The following is a 16,461-nucleotide window of genomic DNA, read 5'->3' as shown; positions in this document are numbered from 1 at the left end:
ATTTCGTTTTGTTTGCCTTTAAAAACTGTAATTATATAACTTTCATTCAGAACTGTGACAGCAATAAGAATACTCAGAAGAAAAAAAAATGGGGAGTATAACAATATGTTGCTGGATAAAGCTGAAATTAATAATTAAGAGTAACAATACCAAAGATTTTCATCAGTGTATACGACACTTCAAAAAACAGGGCATAATCCAAAATCCAAATATGTATGGTAAAAATGATAACGAAGGCCAGATAATAAACCGAGAAGTGGCTAAAGTGGCTTCATACTACTTTAGAATTTTGGAAAAGCTTTGCAGGAAGAAGAATCACCTAGTTACTATAATCTACAGCTGTTTCTAGAGCAGTCCACAAAAATGTTGAACTAATCTCCAGATGGGGACAGAGTAGCTTCTTACTTATTGAAAACTGGGGACCAAATTGTAAGTGAAGAATTCTATAAATTACTACTAAAGAGTATGGAGAGAAGAAAAAATTCCAAGGAAATGACATGATGGTGATGTCAGTCTTCTTGCAGAGAACTAAGAAGACCTTGAAGAGAATAACAAAGTTCTCATTTAAGAAACAGAATATATAGGCCTAAATATAAATGATAAGACAAAATACTACAACTTTCAAGACAAAACAACCCACAAATGAATAGAATACATAGATCATCTATAAGTATGTGTACTATCAAATAAAAACACTGCACATGAATACTGAATAACGAGACAGAAATAACACATCCTATTTGAGAATAAAATTTTACAGGTCCTTTGACCCACCCGATAATGAAGATGGAGAATGGAAGATCAGAAAAAAACAGTGAGATACAGAGACTTGTATAAGGAGCCTGACTTGTGGCCCAAGTAAGAAATAGAAGAATTAAGTGGGCAGGTCATGTTTTACAAAGGAAAGAGGAATTCCTCTTAAAAGAAGTAGGATTGGAAACCGGAAAGTAGGAGGTAACCAGGCACACCAAAACAGAGATGGTGGATCAAGTTAAAAAGAATTTAACTAAATTGGGAGTGACTCCCACCATCTTACTCTCCCTTCACCTCCTTACCTGTCACTAAGAGGTGAAGGGAGAGAAAGATGGTGGGAAATTGTTGGTGAAGCGAAATCCCATCTAGGGCATCAGTGACCATGGGTGTAAAAATAGGAATGTGAATATAATATAGTTGTTATAACAATACGGTACACAAAATGCAGACTTAAACAATTTCATATTTAATCCAAATCCAAATGACTGTAATAAGCTTTATATAAATAATAATACATAATTTTATTACTAGCTAAACCAAATCTCTGAATCACTCTTGCAGAGAGACAAATAAATATATACAATAATTAAAAATGTACACACTTTTATTCATACATGAAAAACAAATGCTTTAAATACATCAAAACATATTTATTATGACAGTATTAATTATATTAATTAAATAATTCAATAAATAATAATAAATCAAAAAAATATATCGCTATGGACTTCTGATACTACAGTATAATATAAATAAATATTCTATTAAAACTGACAGGTACATAATAAAACAGGTATGGGGGTTCTTATTGGTTTTATAATGAGTATTAAATAAATATATATAATAATACTTAAATATATATAATAAAATAGTTTTTAAAAAGCTTTTTCTAATTTTATACAGAGAAAATATTATGTAACATTTAATTAAACATACAAATATTGCTTTATAACTTTTAATAGCTCACACCATAAATCTAAACTGTAAACCAGCAATAAAAAAATTTCCAAAATACAATTATTTTTCATTATAATAACAATCCAGACACTACAACAAACTATTTTATTTATTTATAGAACAATAAAATTGATTTATTAACAATAAATCTTAACATGTGAACAAATATTATCTAAATTATTTTAATAAAAAATGTTTTAACAATAAAAATTGAACTACATTTTTAAAAAAATGTGTAGAGTAAAACAAAAGATATTTTTTCATAAACTTTTTATTTGAAAAAAAATCTTATATCCTAAACAAACTATATATTACTACAAACTTTATGTAGTTTTTCAAAGGACATCTAAAGTATAAATTATGTGCATAAAAAGGTGAATTTTTAAAATGAATGTCATAAAATTGCATGTCATCAATTAAAACAACATTTATTTAATTCTCTGTATAAAGAAATATTTTTATAGGTAACAAAACAATTGCACAGAAACTTTTGATCAATAATTACGGTATCTAATAAAATAATTTTTTTATCACATTAGCTGCTATTACTACCGAGCGGATTGTAATTCCCCATCAGGCACCTCTAGAGCATAAAATTCAGCAAATACAACACCTGCTGGATATATTGCAAACAAAAAACATCATGTTTTCCACAGCCTAGCTAATAATTCTATTCCTACTATCTGCATTTAGCTGTCATCCATCTAATTAAAAAAAAAAACACAAAATTCTTGAAAACACATTTTTCCATTCTGTATTTTAAATTTTGTTAATTCAATGTTCTTTAAAATTTAAGTTTGCTAATTGTTGAAAAACTTGATTTTTATTTCTATAAAATGATACATTACATTTCTTCAAAAATACCGTTGTATCAACATATTTTTAGGAGGTTATTTATTTAATTAGTTCTAAAATTTGTAATATGTGTAATAACTTTTCCAAATTTTGTTACAGAAACCAAATTATAATATAGTTTAACTCATGAATGCATTGAAAATAAATAAATAAAATAGCAAATAACTTGCATATATCAATATGGTGACTAAGAACTAGAGGAACATAATTCCAAAAATGAGTTTTCTGTTTTTCATACTGTTATATGTTATTATTTACATACTATTTAGTAACAGAATGTTCTACCTCCACCATGTTAAGAAAGGTTTTGGAGTCCTCTTATAAAATTTTCTTGCTTTTAGAGACATAAATGTGTTGTCTTTACTCTTTTTTTTTAACCCTGATCAACACAGAATATTTTTGAACCAATAGAAACTATGTGTTGATACATTTCTCTAGTCCTGAGAAAATTTAAGTAAGTTGTAGTTTTGTTCAGAACCATATAAAAATAACTGACATTAGGTTTATCTGGCAGTATCAAAACTATTTTAAGAGGTAATTTTATTGCATAATGTTAAATTTCTATAAATAGCAGTTGTAAATAATATATATAATCTGTTGAAAATATTATATTAGTGTTTATGCATATGTAAACATATTAATGAAAAATCTTGCATAAAAATAGAAATAATTTCCATTCTATGAAAAAAAAAACTAACAGAAGTACTGTATTATAATAATAATAATATTCATATTAAAGTACTACTATGTTGGGTCACCCTTATTTATGGTAAACATTAGTTGTTAATAGCAGGAAGTGCAATTTTTTTGTTCAGTCTAATCTTTTGAATCATGTTAGTAGCGTTTTCCTTTTCAATTGTACATAGCTACCGTAATATATGATGTATTCCAAAGGAAAAAAATGGTTAACCTTGTTTTGAATGATTTGGAGTCTACATCCAAAGGTAAGGTTTTACTATATATTATTTTCATTATGGTATTATACTCACATTTTTTACACATTCATATCTAATCTATTTTAAATGTAATATATTTTTACTACTATTTTATGTAAAGTATTTTTTTATAACGATGGGAGTGTTGAAAATAATGAACAAATTAAACATATAATGAAATGGGAAAACTAATTTGAAGATTTATCGAAATAAAAGAAGTAATCGTTATTAAATAGACAAATAACTGCAAGGATAAGTCAAAAAGTAAAGAGAAATTGATTTCCCTCACAATCACATGTATTACAGCAATGATTGTTCTTGTATAACTCAACCTCTATCAGCTGATCATTAAAAGTATTGTTTCATTGTTAGCTATTTGTGATTGTTTTTAAAAGTCTATTTAAAATGAGTGCTAATTTGTCTGATTGCACCAAGGAAGAAATGCAAGCAGCGATATGTTTCTTAAGTTCAGAAGGGGTGAAACCAGCAGAGATTATTCATCGAATGCAGCAGCAATATGGAGAGAGAGTTGTTCGAGTGGAAACAAGGTCTACGAATAGATTGCTTGTTTTAAAAATGGTAGGATTTCTCTCTGTGATGAACACAGTGGCAAGGTAGGCCTTCCACTTCAAAGACTAATGACAATACTGAAGCGGTTAAACAAATGATTTTTGGTACTACGAATTACAGTTGACGACAATGCAAACAAGTTGAATATAAGCCATAGCTCAGCATTTTCAATCATCCATGATTGAAAATGATTTAACCAAGATTTAACCTTTCAAAAAATCTTTGCTCGCTGGCTTCTACATCAATTAACCAGCATACACAAAGAGAACAGTGAAGGAGAATTTCTTACACAAGTAATAACCACTGATGAGACATGGGTCCACGACAAAGTTTAGTGTGGAAACATCCTTCATCTCCTTTAGCAAAGAAGTTCAAAACTCAAATGTCTGCAGGATAGGTGATGATGATGATATTTTGAGATATCGAAGATTCACTTTTGGTTTACTTCATACCAGAGGTCAATCGGTAAACAGTGACAACTACTGTGAGCTACTGCGTTGACTGAAGTAAAAGATCAAATGCAAAAAGATGTGGTAAAATTTCTAAAGGCATTATTTTGCTTCATGATACTGCTTGACCTCATATGGCCAAAAATAAACAGTTCTTTGGCTTCAAATATAGCTAATGAGCTGCTGGATCACAGCTCGATCTGGCTCCAAACAATTTTCATCTTTTTGGCTCATTAAAAGAAGAGTTCTGAGGGAATCATTATCGATCTGATTAATTAAAAAGCCATAGAAGCGGTGAAATATTTTCTGCACACCAGACTAAAACCTTTCTTCCAGAAAAGAATTCAAAAGCTTGTTGAGATTGACTAAGTGCATAGAAGTAAGAAGGGATTATGTTGAAAAATAATGCATGTCGTTTATGTAAGTACAAATAAAAATAATGATTTTTTGAATTTCACTTTACTTTTAGACTTGGCCTCGTATTAGCACTGAATTTGTTTACTTTGAAAATTTACACACTAAAATTTATTTTCTCTAAAATTTTTTGTGGAATATATTATTTTTTTTAAATTTTCTTTGTAGAATATCAACTTAATCATCAGCATAGAAATTATTTAGTATTTTAAATATTCTCAACTCTAACTCTGCCTCATATGAAAAAGTTGATTCCTTTAATTCATCTTTGAAAATTCATTATGTTATGGTGTGCACATATACACTACAACAGAAAGCTTTTGCTTTTAGATTAAGACCTTTAAAGGATTCATTAATATTATTGATGATATAAATGATACAGATCACTAGAAATGTTACACAAAAGTGTATTGTATAAAAAAGTACATTGTTGCTACAAGTAGTCACATCTATGCTGTATGAGCACAATTTTATGTACTTGTACAATATAAATGTGGCTATACTTGGCTGCTGATATTCAAAATACAAATTTGATATTCAAATTCAAATTACAGCTACATGCAAAATAAATTTTCAATGATGTAAGGCAAAATTTGCATTTTCAATAATCAATTTTTTTGTTATAAGTAATTTGTACTGTATTTTGTTTAATAAGCAGGTGGATTGTGTTATAAATAAATGCATTATTTTTTTTTCATGGTGCGACCAATCACCAGCATTTAAAAATGATGAGAATGAAACAGACTGTGCTTCATATTTAAATAAAGAACAAATGGAGATGTTGAACGGGTAGAAAAGATAATGAACTTAAGTGATTCTTTGACACCATCCACCTGAAAAAATTTTCCTGCCTCTTTTTAACATCCGACGATTATTTGAAACTTTCAGGAAACAGGAAAATGAAAAAAAAAATCTACCTGCCTCTAAAAAAATTAAAGGTAAGTTGTGTGCTGACAAAGTTTCTGTTATTAATTATGAAATTTCAAAATATAGTACTGGTAACAATATTATGTACAGATTTCAAAATGAGTACAAAAAAATGAATCTTATGTAGAAAATGCTAGAAGTTGTTGAGGGTAGCTGGCAGGCAGTTGATTAAAAACATGAAGAGTAATGTTACTTTTTAATGTATTTATAAAAACTGAAATGTAATTAATATAAACAAAAAAAAAAATTGAAATGTAAAGCGTTTCAACAGCGGGAATTTATTTTTCAGAAACTGCTGTCATCTGCAAACCTGGCTTCAAAATTTCAGAAACTGAAGAGATTTCATTCAGCAAACCTGATTTTATTCAACCAACACCTATAAAACCTGAAGAGGACAACTTACCATCTGTCAGTACTGTAGTCACAACACTGGGAAAAAAGTACTTTTTTACCCGTATGCAGAAGAAGAAGATGTAAATATGACAGATAAAACAAGTGAGAAAAGGAGTAGAAACCTTTTTACATGAAAAAAAAGTCTGAGAAAGGAAAACCACCAATCATGAAAAGCTTATTTCTACCTCTGATAAAACAGTTTCAAAATTTGTTTATAAGAACTCTTTACTATATTTCTAAGAAATGTTTCTGCCATCAAGAGTGCTAAGAAAAGATTTTGAACGTAACATTGCTTCATGATTTTATAAAAATAATCATTTGTTACTTTACATCGAGAATCTACTATTATGAACATTTTGAACAGTTCTTATAAACAAATTTTGAAACTCTTGATGAAACAGAGATATAAATAATGCAATAGAAGGGCCTGATAAGAGATCATCACTGTCCATGAGTACGAGGCCTGAAGAATGTAGGGAAAATATCAGAAAACATATACATTCATTTCCCTCAGTTCCAATGCATTATTGTCATATTATGTAAGAGCTACATAATAAATATAATATACATTACAGAATAATGTTTTAAAGAACAAGGTGTGAAAGCAAAAAAAAATTACGGTTATATATAGAGAACAAGACAAATGAGATAAAAGTTTTTGCTACAGAAATTTACCCATTGTTCAGCAAGCATAGGAAAAAACTTCTTATAAAGAAAACATAAAAATAAAAAAATAGGGTCTGCTCATGACTTAGGAATTAGCTCTGCAAGAAAAATGCCACTTATTTGAGTTTGTCCTTGAAGCCATCAGGTACTGTCCTTCAATTTCTTCAAAAAGATATTTAACAAATGCAGGTTGGCTATTTATAACCTTACTGTATATAATGCAGCTATAAAGCATGCTACAAATTATATGTGGGATGAGAGTATGGCACTGATGGTAACTGACACTGATGGTAATCAAGCTCACCATTTACAGATAGTACAGTTCAAATTTCTGAAAGATCCAGATCACATACACTTCAGTATAAAAATGAGAAAGAGTCTAAGAAAATTTGTATCCAAAGAAAATGTTGCTCATTCTCATCAGTCTTTCAGCTGCAGCCTAAATATCAAACCACTGAAGATTCAAAATTACAAAATAAATTATTTGATGGATTTATGCCAGTCAGATTTAATAAAAGAACATTATCACAGTTTTTATAAATGTCTGAATGAAGGTTTTGAAAATGAACATTGCTCTGACAACGAATATAACTGAAAGGCTATTTATTTTTGTAATAAATTTTGATCGTTTTTAACACATTTATATTTTTATAATATTAAAAAATAACCTAAAACTCATACCTGTTTGCCTATTTTAAATAGTGTGTTATTTCAGTATTGTTAAATCTGTATTATGCTAACTCAGGATAAAAACTCCAAATAAAAGAAGAAAAAGTTTTCATAATAAATATTTTTAACTAATAGAAATTGTATTTTGTCATATTAGCACTGTTGTATTTAATTATTCATACTCTTGTAAATCAGTTTTTATTTAAAAAATACAAATTACTATGTTTTTTTATATTTTATGTCTAGGTTCTGTTCAAAGACTGTTTTTGTTTAATAAATTAATAGTGTCATATTTAATAAATTTGTAAGTAATTAAAGAAATTTTACTTTAATAAAATTACTTTATTCTCTTACATTTTATTGTTATTATATTTAATTATTCGTACTCTTGTAAATCAATTTTTATTTAAAAAGTATTTCTTCTTTTTATAAAAAAAAAAAAAAAGAGAGAGAGAGAGTTGATGTTTACACTTAATGCTTGGAACAGTGAGGTCTACCCATAAATTATTTCATCAAAGTCTATCGAAGAATCACTGTAGAAAAGCCTACCGATGATGAAGGACAATAAATGATAAAGTACATAACTGTGTATGTGTGAAAGAACTGGAAGCAGGTTTTCAGAGAATTAGAAGTACTAGTGTGTTTCATTCATTATAGAGCATGACTGATAGAAAACATAACATAGTTCACTATTTTGGGGAATATTAATAAACATAAATTTAATACACATGGAATGTTTGCAAATGTGTAAATAGGTACAACCTTGTTTTCTAAAAGAGTTATTCACATTCTACAAAATAATTAAAAATTTCTAGTTAACATTTATTTAAAATTATAATTGAAATTAAATAATTTAGAAACACTTCCTTACTAATAATGCTTAAAAAACTTCTTTTTTTAAATTAGGCAAAGTTTATAACACATCAAAATTATCATTCTGAAAATATTAAAAAAAATAAATAACTTGATTAAGAAACTGGCACTATAAAAAAATTAAATACTTCATACTTCAACTATAAAAAAAGAAATCAATACTTAAAATTTACTAATTTAATTTTTTAATGGACACTGTAACTGAAGATTCACCATAAATACTAATAGAATATTTAAATCTCACAAATTTAAAAATGATAATTTCAATATAATTACAACAAAAGTTACAACTGAAATAAATTTTAATATCAGTTTGATTTTTATTTAACAATGAAAATATATATTACTAGAATAAACTATTATAAAAAAAATTTCTAAGCTTCAAAAAATTCCATTTTTAACAGCTTTAATTACGCTTAAGATATAGTTATGAAGCGAAATAAATAATTTAAAAACATGAAAATTAGGTCTGTACATATAATAATTTCACCTAGTTATTTTAGGCAACTTTTTAATTTTAATTTAATATCAAGAAAGAATATTATTAAACTCATAAAATCTATATTAATTGATAGCAGATTATTAATAAACACATATAGGCAGACATAAAGATACCTATGATTCAACCCACAAACATACTGAGGTAAATAATATTAAAAAAACATATGTACATATATATATATATTTTTAATTTTCTTCTTAATAGGGTAAATATAATTAAATCCTGTTAGTTTAAAGGTAATCTTCTTCATAGTGTAGATGTGCAATCAAATTGTGATTCTATCTACTACTCTATTAAATCAGATTAACAATTACAGTCAAAGAAAAAACAAAACAGGGTAAAATTCCAAATGAAGAAAATGTGAAATAAAGTATAACTACATAATAAAAGTGGAATATCAATTTTGCGCTTAAATTGATGTATTAAGAAATTTATTAACATGCGATTGATAATTATTAATACTGGATAAAAAATGGGGTGCTGACTTTTTCAATACATGTAATAATTATTTAAAACTAATTTTTTTCTTGAAATAACAATAAAATAGCAGCGTACTCATTATTTATAACAATCGGTGTTTTACTTTATGAGTGAACAAATAGGAGCCATCTTATTTAAATTAACAACAAAAAACTAGGTAATATATTTTCTTAATATATTTATATAATTAAGTTTCTATCATCTATTCATTTCACCGAAGTTACTATGACCGGTTTCTTTGGCATGACTTACTAGTTCAGCTTGACCGGTTAACATTTTATCGCAAACAAGGCAGCGTAATGCAAATTTATTAACATCAGTGTATTGGCGACTAGATTTTGCTTCCATCGCTATCTGCTCAGCTTCTTGCAATATTCTATCATCTAATGTTGAAAATATTGTACGAATTGTACCGCTTGGCTGTAAACAAAAAAAAAGTGTTAAATTATTCATAAATGTTATTTAAACATGATCGTACAATAAAATGTTTATAATCGGTAACATCATGAAAGCCAAAATATATACATAATGACAAAACAAAGTTCAGAGGAATGTTACGTTCTCTTTTGAAAAACTTGAAATAAATAACATAAATCTCATCATAGTTCTATATGAAAGCTGAATGACATTTTACTTATTTATTATAAAATTGAATGTAGCTAACTTCTAAGGCACTTCAGCCATAAGATTTGTTAAGTATTGCTGAAAAAACTATAACAATGTTCTTGACCCTGTGTCCAATAAACACTACCTAATAGGCACTTCAGTCATTAAAGAATATTATGTCGCCAATGGACAGAAAACCCAGTCTTGAGTCCTGAGTCGGATAGACTCCCTATCAGACATTAAGAATGACTGGCTCTTCAGATCCTTGAATCTTCTCAGCATGGAGGACCTTGAAGATCAGACTTGCATGCAAAAAAAATAATGGAATAACTCTAGGTAAGGAGAAAAAGTTGCTAGTAAGAAAGGGCAATTTACCCACCTGGGTATTTTGCTCAGGAACTCTCTTCAATGTTACACATAGATTGCTTTGATGCGATATAACATAAACTATCTGACATTCAGCAATATAATGTACAATAATAACATTTTTGTTCTTATTTTGCATAACAAACCTCAGTTTAGAACAAAATATAAATAAAAGAGGGGAAAATACAACAAAATGTTGTTACATTTTGTTAAAATATGAATAATACAATGTGCAATTTAAAATACTAGTCTACACATTTTTTAACGGGCTATAATTCTAATATCCAGCAGATAGAGTGATTAACCAAATGATTCAAATTGGAATCGATTAGTCTTTGAAGCCCATTAATAAAAATAAGTCCAGCATAAACATTTTCATATGATGTCTCGTGTGTTCAGGCTATTGGCAATATGAAAAATGTACAGGATTGGATAAAACAATGAGAATTTAAACTTTTATCCAATAGAATATACTTTTTCTCCTACATTGATATTGTTAAAGTAGTCCCCCAAATGCAAATAGTTATGCCAGTGCTTCTTCCAATCCTCAATACATTTGTGGACAGCATTTTTTTAGAATAGCCTTAAGTTCGCTTGGTGATTCTTTTTAATGTTCTTTTAATCAGCGGAAACAAAATAAAAATTACAGGCAGCCATGTCTCTAGAACAATGATTATCGATATTTTTTAGCTCCACAACTCCCAAAAAGTCTGTCTCTTGCCATAAAAAATATGGCAGAAAATCTCAAACAAATTCTTTGCAAAGCTGTAAAAATGGTTAATTTTATTAAATATCGACCAATAAAGAACATTGCATAGTAAACTACGCGATGAACAGGCCATGGAAATGGGCAAAAAGAAAAAAATTTCTTCTTTTCCATACAGAAGTCAGATGGTTATCGCAAGGTAACCTGATTAACCTGATTAGGTTAACCTGAAGGTTAACCTGATTATTGGAACTGCGAGGTGAATTAATAATATTTTTCCAGGGGAAACAAACGCCAATCTCAATCTTTTTACAGAATACTAAGTATATGTTGCTGTTCGCTTACTTAGTTGATATTCAATTAAACAAAAATCATCTTATTAATGACAAAGTTCATGCTTTCATAAGAAGCTTGATATCTGGATTATCCACCTTCAAATTTTGATATATTTCCACTCACTTCTGATCAAATTGAGAAAAAGTTTGACGAAGACATATTATTCATCACAGTTTGGATAGCATGAAGATGCTATTTTTAGAGTGAGCTAAAAATTCAGTTGGCTGAGTATTTCCCAGAAGATAAAATTGATTTCTGAAAGAGATTGGTACTGAATCCATAAGTGAAAACATTACTGCAGCTGCTAAGTTACCGGTTGAGATTCACAACCAGCTCATCAAAATGTCTGTCGATAAAACATTACAACTACAATTCACATCTTAAGGTTTTGGCTTACTTATCAAAGTAAATATGGAAATTTAATCACAGAAGAACTGAAAATATTAATCCCTTTCGCCACACCTTACCTCTGTAAAAACAGTTCTTTATTTATGGTTGTGCTAAAAACTAAATATAGGAATTGTCTTTTATCACTTGAAAACATAATGCTTTTGTGTGTTTCTAACATAGAATCACATATGGAGAAACTTTTAAATAAAACCAAACAACAACAATCTCATTAATTTATTCCCTTTATAAATATGGCTAAAATGTTTGTAAAAAATTACTTTTTTACCGTAAAATAATTTCATTATTGTTTACATGTAAAGTTGTAGGCTAATTATTCAATCCTCCTTTTATATCACAAAGACCCCCAGGTTGACAAATGCTGCTCTAGAATATGGAGGCTGCATCATCAGTATGGTGATATTTTTGGTTAAATAATTACAAATTAATTGTGAAACGGGAGCTGGAGCATTATTATTCAGCAAAATCCAACAATTTTTTGCCCACTTTGTGATCAATTTCTTCAGACTGACATAAAACATTGTAAAACTTTTAATACTGTTAGTTGACTGTATAACTTCTCATGCTAAGAATTCATAATTTACAATGACATTTTAAAGTAAAGAGAACCTTACTATTTGAATGGTCATGTGGAGTGCTTTTTTGGTCGTTACACCAGGAAGCTTCCACTGGGATGGCTGGATCTTCACTTCAGTATCAAAATTGTATGCCCACATTGTCACCAATTAATTCTGAGTCATCAGCACTATCAGCTAACAATAGTTTTGTGATGTCGCTTTATTGAAAATTCAACAGTTTTGGAACAGATTTTACTGCCACTACTTTCGTATTCAAAACTGTTTCACGTAAGTCATAAGAGATTCCTACCTCTACAACAATCTCTTTAATACTCTTCCAATGATTACTGATCACAAATATACTCATTTTGTTGTAATTATTTTCATCCGATATTCATGTCTTAAGTCTAACCCTATTAACTTCTTCAAGACTTTTTGAAACATTTTGTACCATTCATATATCTTTGGTGTCAACATAATTTGTTAGTCAAATCCCTTCTACCTTTGGTGTCAACACAACTCAGTATATTTTATTATAAAATTTAATGCAATTCTGTTCCTTCATTTTCAAGAAAAAATAAATCACTCTTAATAAAATAAATTCTAATTACTTGGCTACCAAATTTGAACTATGCCATCAAATATGGCTAAATATTTAACATTGTAAACATTATTGACAAAATAGGCATTACAGACAGTACAGTCGATGGTGTGGGAGAAAGACAAAACTAAGTCAAAAAGACAGAGCATGTGTAATTAAAAAATTCCTTGTTATATTTTCATCAAACATTGCATGTTGCAGATGTATGCCAAGGCTCAGTTTCCAACAAGTTTAATATAAATACAATAGGCCTATTTTAGATTAAACAAGAAAATTCTGGTTAAATCTGGTTTATCTTTAAATTCGTACTAGTATTAGTATATGTGATCAGGAATTTTCAAAGAAAATGGATGACCATTTCACAAAATAAATGGTTTTCATTAAACATGAATGCAAGGGTTATTCAATAATTAGAGACAAATTGCAACAACGGTAAAACTATTTAAGAAAACAGATTAAAACATACTTCAGCTGTTTGAAAAGAATTTCCATTATTGTAACCTCTTTTGTGTATTTCAAAATTTGGCTCTGCTTGAAACATGTATGAACATAACCGCATGCTGTTAAAAATGTTTATTTTCTCAAGATGTAAAACCACCTACAATTCACTTTAAGTTGAAACAATAAGGTAAAATACATATTGCTAATTTCTATAAGTAGGTTAAACAGTTTAAATCAGGTAGAACAAGTTTCACTGATTTTCATAATAGAGGGCCGATGAAAGTTTTGACCGATACTTTGCAAAATTGCATTAATGACCTTATTTACAAGAGCAGAAGCATACAAATTTGGGAAACTGATAAAACTTATAGTGCGAGTACTAGCACTGACCATTCCATTATCATGATGGGATGAATTTCTACAGACAGTTTTCAAGATAAGTTTTGAGACAGTAGTAGACTCAAATCACAGACACATGTCTATGTTACTTATAAAACAATTTTTTTCAGAAGGTATTGTTTTTTTAGATTTCATAATAACTTTTGATGAAACTGTGATTCATAATTTTGAGCTAGAATTCAAACATCGAGTACTGGATGGAAACATCGGAGGAGTTTACCTTTCCAGAAAAAATTAAAAATCTACATGTCAGCTGGTAAAATGATTCTAATAGTTATGCTAATAGACTGCAAAGGCCCAATTTACTGTAATTATTTGGAAGAACAATATAAATATAATCAACAATGAATATACTATTGTAACATGCTACCAAATTAAATTAAGTGTGAAAATAAACTTCCTTGGTTCTCTCTCACCCCTTACAAAACCTGATCTTGCACCACCAGAAATATTTTCTGTTTGGTCCTTTCAAAGAGTTTTTATGAGGCAAATGTTTGGCAAAAATGAGCATATTAAGAACACAGGATGCATATGGCTCATACATCAAGCTGAATAATTCAATTACTACTGGAATAAGAAAGCCCACAAAAAGATGAAACACGTGCGTAAATCTAACCACTGTTATTTTGAAAAGTAGCATTAGTTTTATTGTTATTGAAGAAATAATACTTTTATTAGTCATTTGTCTTTATTTATTGAATGACCCTTGTACACTGTCACCCAAGTATGTAAAAAAAAATTTTTTCATCCCATTATTGTCCTCTTTAACAATTATTTTTACAAACATATACTACTTTTCACACCTCTTAAAAAATTTCAAAAATGCTCAAGACATTGATTGACATAGTTTACATAAATACTTTTATTTATAATTAGCTCACCTCTAATGGTTCCAAATAGAGAGGGTCATAATGTATGCCATCAAATATAAGAAATACTCTCTGTTCATAATGCTGATCTTCACCAAATCTATTAATAATTGCATTAACTGTATCTACAACAGCGATTTCAATGCCATAAAATTTTGACAATACTGCCAATTCAATAGCACCACCCCAAGAATCTGGTTTTAATATCCAGTTGCAATAATCTCTGTTAGGTTTACCTAATATTGCTTCAGAATAGTTCTCTTCATCATTAGCGACTGTTTCAGCAATAATCTGCCTCATGTAACTATTGCATCTCGTATCCACCTTTCCTAGCGTAGAAATTTGAATTAATAAATCATAAAATAAAGAATCTTAATTAACACACTGCATATAAATACTCCATTACCTTATATTAATTCTAAAATTAATTCAATGTATCATTTTTAATAATGTTCATGACAATGAAAACTGTGGTCTTCATCCTACTGAAACTTACTAAAATATATTCTCATATTGTTAATATATAATTAATTACAATATCACATCACAATCTATGTGATGCTTTAATGTAATCTGAATTCAATCAATAAAAAAATATTAAACTCAACAATAAATGCAAAATGTGAAGGCCTATAATTTTAAAATTAACCTTAATACAACTTAGACACAATAAACAAAATTAAGCAGTATATTAATGAGTTGGAATACTATGTTAGAAAGCTCTAACATCTATAAAAATGGAAATAACTTTATTACAAATGAAAATCCACAAATATCTTAGGTTTATATACGTAAACAAAATTAAGTAGTAATAAAAAAACTATTCCAAAATCTTATTGTAATAAAAAAATAAAGAAAATTTAGCCAATTCAGACAGCTAAACTACACTATCATTTTATAACAGTTTAAAATTATACACACCTTCAAGTACAAATCCAATGCTAGTAAAAAGGCAAGAATTGTCAGCTGGAACAACTTTTTTCATCAGAATACCAGGAGAATCTACATACTGTTGATCAAGCATATGTCGTTGATTATCTAAAAGAAAATCATGTTCAGATTCTATATGTTCTTTTCTTTCTACAATTAATGTGTCACCCGACTTAATTCCACTAGCCTGAAGAGTTTTCTCATTTGACATCAAATCCAGAGGAGATGGTGGATATCCACTAAGAACATGCAAATCAGTAGTAGGAATTTTAGTAACTGCAGATAAATGAGCTTTTAGTTCTGCAATTGTATTCAAGGATGTTAAAGTATTAACAATAATCTGACCCAATTTAGTTTTAAGTTTTAAATTTAGCGATGTCATTATGTCCTCAAATGGAAAAAGTTACAAAACAGAATAGAATGCTCTTCAATATTCATGCACAAATATCACAATGAATAGTTAAACAGAATTACAGACTCTATCAGAAAAATATATTTCATTAACTACTTTATCACGATATAAAAACACAATTAAAGTTATTGTACGGATATAACACAGAAACCCTTAACCTACCTTTCTATTACTACTCCATTTTTTAGATTGTTATTACAATAAGAGTTACCAACAGTGATCGTAAATTCATTAAAAATTTGTTTTAGATGTTCATAAGTGTAATGGTTTTAATAAATTACATACATTTCAAGAAACAAGGCCATTTGTTATTAACCAATAATAATAAAATTACAGATTTTATTTATTACAACATCGCTTTTGTCAGTTGTAATAAATATGAGATTG

General features: G+C 28.5%; 1 protein-coding gene across 2 annotated transcripts; it reads right to left on the bottom strand.

Moving 5' to 3' along the window:
• Window positions 1–1,341: 1,341 nt before the first annotated feature.
• Yod1 (Yod1 deubiquitinase) lies at window positions 1,342–16,255 on the bottom strand. 2 transcript variants are annotated; one of them, XM_075374375.1, is made up of 4 exons: window positions 15,654–16,255; window positions 14,745–15,061; window positions 9,696–9,863; window positions 1,342–2,414 (listed from the first exon to the last, which is right to left on the bottom strand). In XM_075374375.1, the coding sequence occupies exons 1-4, from the start codon at window positions 16,042–16,044 to the stop codon at window positions 2,400–2,402; spliced, it is 891 nt and encodes a 296-aa protein (XP_075230490.1). In that variant the 5' UTR covers window positions 16,045–16,255; the 3' UTR covers window positions 1,342–2,399. The 2 variants fall into 2 exon arrangements, with proteins under 2 accessions (XP_075230490.1, XP_075230488.1); XM_075374373.1 differs by having other exon boundaries at window positions 1,342–9,863.
• Between the last annotated feature and the right edge of the window lie 206 nt (window positions 16,256–16,461).

The sequence above is a fragment of the Lycorma delicatula genome, chromosome 9, assembly GCF_047948215.1.
Source record: "Lycorma delicatula isolate Av1 chromosome 9, ASM4794821v1, whole genome shotgun sequence".
In the NCBI taxonomy this organism is placed as follows: domain Eukaryota; kingdom Metazoa; phylum Arthropoda; class Insecta; order Hemiptera; family Fulgoridae; genus Lycorma; species Lycorma delicatula.
The sequence above is the reverse complement of the archived record's forward strand: the minus strand, read 5'-3'. Positions and strand labels throughout refer to the sequence as shown.

Excerpts from the sequence above, each read along its gene's own strand:
- Yod1 (XM_075374373.1), bottom strand. The coding sequence starts at position 16,044 with ATGACATCGCTAAATTTAAAACTTAAAACTAAATTGGGTCAGATTATT. Across the intron at positions 15,062-15,653 it reads CATTGGATTTGTACTTGAAG|GAAAGGTGGATACGAGATGC; the intron begins GTGTGTATAATT and ends TTTCTACGCTAG. Across the intron at positions 9,864-14,744 it reads TCTATTTGGAACCATTAGAG|CCAAGCGGTACAATTCGTAC; the intron begins GTGAGCTAATTA and ends TTTTGTTTACAG.